We start from the raw sequence: 5,342 nt of genomic DNA, 5'->3' as shown, positions 1-5,342 counted from the left end.
GCGACCGCACGTACCATCTCTCTGCCTCACAGGCAGGCTGGAGCACTGATTCCCAGCCGCAGGATCAGTGCCAGGCTGCAGTGCTGAGCCCTGCTAGCGGCTCCCAGGCTGGCGTGGCTGTGCTGGCTGTCCCTGGGGCACCAGGAATCCACACCCGGTGTTCCTGCCTGGCAGAGCCGGGGCTGGTCTCCGCACCATGTCCCGGCTGTCACAGCCGTGCCAGGGAAGATGCATGGCTCCTCTATGCCTCCACCCACAACTGCCATGCTCCGGGCTGGGACGTGCCTGTCTGCTGCCTGCTGTGCCAGAGGACAGCCCTGCGTTGGGCACAGGGGGACCACAGGCCTGAGGGGTGTGGGACAGGGTCCCCGCAGCACGCGTGTCAGGTGTTGCTGGTGGGGGGGATTTTCTGGCAGATGGAGCTGGTGTGGGGGGGTCCCATGGGCACCTCACTCTAAGCCGTTGGCCACGGGGTCTCTGCAGCCTTCCTTCCCCAGGAGTGCTACCTCCTTCAGCCCCATCGCCCCATGGAGCAGATGTCCTGCATAACCACTCCTTCCCTCCCTAGGGTGGCCACAGTCACGTCTGCCCTTGCATATCATCGCATGCCCTTGACTTTGGTGCCAGTCATGGTGGGGTGGGGGCATGTCAGCCCTGCCTCATCTTTGTCTGCAGTGCCTTTCAGGGGGCTGCTTCCTCCCGCATTGGCAGGCCTGGTTGGGGTCCTGCCCCTGCTGGCTCTTGGGTTTGGTGCTCCATGTGCTCTGATTCCTGCTGTGCTGGGGACACTGCTCTGGGGGGGTGGCAGGACAGGAACCAGGAGCCCTGGCCAAGGCCGTGGGGAGCTGCGATCCAGGCTCCAGGCAGGGAGCTCCCAGAAAGCTGGTACCTGCCCTGACCCCACTCTGCTCTCTTCTAGATGGGCCCCTCCACAAGCACCTTATCTGCAAGGTCAGTGTCCCCCACCACGGTGGTCCCTGTCGGGGCCAGCACCCAGCAAGCCCCCTGGCCGGTGCAGGTGGGAGAGCGGGGAGGAGCCGGGGCAGCTGCGGAGCGTTGGAGGGCAGAGCAGAGCTGTGCTCCCACCCTGCACATCCCGGCTCTCAGGGCACGGATGGCACCAGCGCCAGGCTGTGACCCAGGGCTGTCCCTTGGCCCCCAGGTGCAGTGCATTGCCACGCTCCAGGTGGGCTCCATCCAGGCAGGGAACGCATCCGAGTGCGGGCAGTGCTTCAGCCTCTCCTGGATGCCCTCCAAGCCCCACCATCATTTGGCAGCGGGGTTTTATGACGGTGAGTCTCTCCTGCACCCTACAGCAACACTGGGAGAGCAGCCCTTGCCCTGGCAGAGACCCTAGAGCTCCCTCATCCTTGGCTGGGGCAGGGAACGGGGGAGCCCAGGGGTGAGGGATGGGGGGAGCAGCAGCCAGCGGTGGGTGCTGTGCTGGAACCTCTGCCTATCCCTGGGGTGGGGGAAGGCTTCTCTGGGCTGGCCATCGGCACCCTCACATACCTGTCGGCTCCAGGATGTGGCTCTGGCCTAATCCACATCTGTTCAACTTGCCTGGATGGAATTTTCTGCCAGCCTTCCAGTGATCTGCAGCTCTATGCTGTCCTGCCAGGTCCTGCTGCCATCCTGTCCTGCTCTGAGCCCTGGCCCCAGCTCTCACCTGGCTGCTGTGTTCCACAGCTCCCACAACCTTGCCCATGCCACTGCCAGGTCCTGCTGCCATCCTGTCCTGCTCTGAGCCCTAGCTCCAGCCTGGCTGCCATATTCCACAGTCCTGCCTGTGCCGCTTCCCGTCCCACACTGCAACACCTCTGCCATCAGCAGCACCTCAGGGAAATGGGTCTCTCCACAGGCACCGTGGCCATCTGGAACCTGCTCACCAAGTCCCTGCTGCAATGTGTGCACCAGCCCGATGCCTCCCTCAAGCTCTACCCTTTCCAGTGCTTCCTGGCCCACGACCACGCGGTCCGGAGCATCGAGTGGTGCAAGGCCGACAAGTGAGGGCAGGAGCGGGCACAGGTGCTGCCGGGAGAGGGGCTCCCTCCTTCAGGAGGGGTTCCTTTGCCAAGAGGGGCTTGGGAGGCCATGGTGCCAATGGCACTTGGCCTTCTGCAACACTGGAGGGATAGAGTTGGGCTTTCCATGGTGAGGGCAGTAGAGCCACTGGGGGACTGGGGCCACCTGGACCCTGCACCAGGACAGGCTCCGGCTCTGCGCTGGGCTCTCAGTGCTACCTTTCTCCTGGTTCTCAGCAACTTCCTGGTCACGGCAGGCAGTGACCGCAAGATCAAGTTCTGGGACCTGCGGCGACTCTACGAGCCCATCAACAGCATCAAGAGGTTCCTGAGCACTGAGGTGGCCTGGCTGCTGCCCTACAATGGCATCACTGTGGCCCAGGACAACTGCTATGCCTCGTGAGTGCCAGGGTCCAGCCCCACTGCTGGGGCCTGGTTCAACCCCCCAAGGGGCCCCTCTGGCCTCCCCCTTCCTGGGACTGTACAGCTATGCCGTGGCAAAGGCAGGCTCTGCTTGTGCTGGGTCACACTGCAGCGGCACAGCGTGACATCCCCTCTCCCGTGCCATCCTGAGACACAGGAAGGGTGGGCCAGGGGACAGCCAGCCCCTGGGCAGGGCAGCGGGGGTCCTGCTGAAGGGGTCTGTGTTCCTGGTGAGTTCTCAGTCTCCAGGATCTGCCCTGAGCTGCCTCGTTGCCCTGTGACATGCTGCTAGAGCGAGGGTGGCTCCCCTGCCACCCGGGTCTGGGGGAAGGTGGGCTGTGCCTGGCTCGTGCAGTCCCAGTGGCAGCACAGAGCTCTGTCCTTAACCTGTCCCTTCCACCGCAGGTATGGGCTCTGCGGGATCCACTACATCGACGCCGGGTACCTGGGTTTCAAGGCCTATTTCGTGGCCCCTCGCAAGGGCACTGTGTGGGTAAGGGCTGGTGTGGGGCCGTTATGTCCCGGGGGCCGGGTCAGCGCCAGCTGGGGCCCGGGGCTCGCGGGTAGGGGTGGGTGACGCTGCCTGGCTGGGGGTGGTGGGGACCCCGCACCCTCCAGCCCTCTGTCCCTGCAGAGCATCTCTGGCTCAGACTGGCTGAACACGGTGGCTGCGGGTGACATCACCGGCGAGCTGGTGGCTGCGGTGCTGCCTGACCTGGCCATCAACCCCCTAAACGTCAAGCGCTCCTTGGACCGCAGATTTGTAAGAGGCTGTTGTGTTTCGGGGTCGGGGGGGAGCCTGGCCCAGCACACGGGGAGCCAGGCAGGGAGGGGGCATGGGAAGAGCATCCTGGGCCCCCCACACTGCTGATCCCTGGTGGCCCCTGGCTGCAGAGGAGCAGCAGGACCCCTGCCCTGCCCTGAGCCCCCTCTCACCCACAGCCAGTGTACAAAGCCGACCTGCTGCCCTGCAGCCCTGCCGGGCCCAAGAGCACTGAGCAGGCACTGCCCAGGACCCGGTGCTACAGTGAGATGGTGGCCAGGAGCTACATCCAATTCCAGGACACGGACCTGGTAGGAGAGGGCAGGATGCAGCTGGTGGTCCAGCCGCATGAGTGGGGCCTGTGGGGCTGTGGCTGGGCTGTGGGGGTGGCAGGGCCAGGAGACGCTGCTGGGGCATTGGGGCAGCCCCTCACATCTAGCAGAGCTGGGACCATGGTCCCTGCAGTGCTCCTGCCCCGGGCCCACAGCCCAAGGTGGTGCTGCCCCTTTCCAGCGCAGCTTCCAGAACTTTGCGAGCCGGGAGCCCATGCGCAGGATGCACACGCAGGAGGTGAAGGCAGAGCTGAGCCTCGACCGCCTGCAGCTGGAGGCCCTGCACAAGGTGAGGGGGCCAGGCCCAGCCCCAGCCCTGCAGCAGCAGCGCTGCTCTGGGGGCCCAGGTCCCGGTGCCTCAGCCCCACTCCTCCCGAACCCCTCTCTTCCCCCAGGTGCGCTTCAGCCCCAACCTGGACTCGCAGGGCTGGCTGGTGTCGGGTGGGCAGGCGGGCATCGTGCGGGCGCACTGCCTGGCAGGACTGGCCTCCGGTGTGGGCCGCCGGCTGCTCCCGGAGTGCCAGGCCCGCTTCGCTTCCCTCTACAGGAATGTGTCTGGGAGCCCTGGCCCCCCCGAGTGCTCCCCAGTGCCGGCAGAGTAGGGGGGTTGGTCCCTCGTGCTGCTCACCCCAGGCAGGGCCTGGGGCCGCCTGTGCTGGCCAGGGACTGTGGCCCCTCTCGGTGCTGCCTTCCCGCTGGGCCCCTGCTGTGGGAGGTGCGGCTGCTCCCAGCTGCTCCTGGGATCCTCCAGACACGTCTTCCGAACCCGGAAGGATCTGTCTGCGCTGTTTGGCCTGAGCTGGGTGGGGGTGGTGGGACTAGTGCATGTACTGGGGTACATGCTGTGGGTCTGACCCCACAGAAGTGCCCATGGGCCCCGGTGGCGTGGGGCTGTGCTTGCGCTCGCCTCCGGCCCCACTGCGCTCCGAGGGGCAGGGAGGGGGCTGGGAGCTTTGGAATTGCTCACATTGAGCCTGTGTTCAGCTGTGCAGTAAACGTGGTTGATTTTGTACGACTGTGGAGGTGCTTGCACCAGGGCAGCTGTGGCTGTGGCCGTGACTGTGGGGGTCCAGCCCTGACCCCACTGTCCCCTTCCCTGTGCCCCTCTGGCTCCTGCGCCACTGCTGCTTCTCCAACACATTTATTGGCAGTGCTGACACTGCTGCTGGCACAGACAGACAGATGGACACCGGCGGCACAGACACAACTCAGCGAGGGGGACGGATCAGGCCCCGGCACAGCAGCCAGTGGGGGGCTGAGCTCTGGGCTCTGGCTGCCCCAGCCCCCTGCACTTGGGGGTTGCAGCAGCTCCTCTGGCCCACCCTCCCCGAGCCTGGGCAGCAGCAAAGGAGGTGGTGGGAACACAAGCATCTGGGGCCAAGGCTGCATCTAGGGTCCCCCCACAGGGGACATCCCTTCCTGCTGGGACGGCAGGGCTCCGTGGGGGTGGGTGGTGGGGCAGGATCCCCCTTCCTCAGAGGCTGTGGCACAGCGGGGAGTGGAGGATCCCAGGGAGCCCCTGTGCTGCTGCGGCCAGGCCACGTGTCCGTCCCAACCAGGATCATGCACCAGGGGCACTGTCCCACCCCGGGGCTACACAGCAGTGGGGTGGGTACAGGGAGGACAGCACCCTGAGCTGCTCCAGGGCAGGGGGGGCCAGGGCCAGGCTCAGTGCAGCAGCAGGCAGGGGTCTCAGGCATGGGGGTCCTGGCAGTGGGGACAGGCTGCTGTCTCCTCCCGGTGCCGCTCCACTTGCACCGTGCACGATGCGAAGCCGAACCTGCTCTGGAGCCGGGCGGT

The 5,342-nt window shown here is 65.9% G+C and overlaps 2 protein-coding genes across 2 annotated transcripts in view; one reads left to right on the top strand and one right to left on the bottom strand.

Annotated features, from left to right (window-relative positions):
• GTF3C2 (general transcription factor IIIC subunit 2) overlaps positions 1–4,242 on the top strand; it is an 8,421-nt gene extending 4,179 nt beyond the window's left edge. Inside the window, exons 8-16 of the mRNA XM_029958012.1 lie at positions 920–951; positions 1,163–1,292; positions 1,862–2,006; positions 2,262–2,423; positions 2,853–2,940; positions 3,082–3,210; positions 3,390–3,521; positions 3,724–3,831; positions 3,938–4,242. Of these exons, the coding sequence (XP_029813872.1) occupies positions 920–951; positions 1,163–1,292; positions 1,862–2,006; positions 2,262–2,423; positions 2,853–2,940; positions 3,082–3,210; positions 3,390–3,521; positions 3,724–3,831; positions 3,938–4,144 (1,133 nt within the window). The 3' untranslated portion in view covers positions 4,145–4,242. The remainder of the gene's footprint in view (positions 1–919; positions 952–1,162; positions 1,293–1,861; positions 2,007–2,261; positions 2,424–2,852; positions 2,941–3,081; positions 3,211–3,389; positions 3,522–3,723; positions 3,832–3,937) is intronic.
• A 689-nt stretch (positions 4,243–4,931) lies between these two features.
• SLC30A3 (solute carrier family 30 member 3) overlaps positions 4,932–5,342 on the bottom strand; it is a 1,474-nt gene continuing 1,063 nt past the window's right edge. Inside the window, exon 4 of the mRNA XM_029958011.1 lies at positions 4,932–5,023. Coding sequence (XP_029813871.1) covers positions 4,932–5,023 — 92 coding nt within the window. The remainder of the gene's footprint in view (positions 5,024–5,342) is intronic.

This window comes from Manacus vitellinus, unplaced genomic scaffold (assembly GCF_001715985.3).
Source record: "Manacus vitellinus isolate BGI_N305 unplaced genomic scaffold, ASM171598v3 scaffold_135_pilon, whole genome shotgun sequence".
Taxonomy (NCBI): domain Eukaryota; kingdom Metazoa; phylum Chordata; class Aves; order Passeriformes; family Pipridae; genus Manacus; species Manacus vitellinus.
The sequence above is the reverse complement of the archived record's forward strand: the minus strand, read 5'-3'. Positions and strand labels throughout refer to the sequence as shown.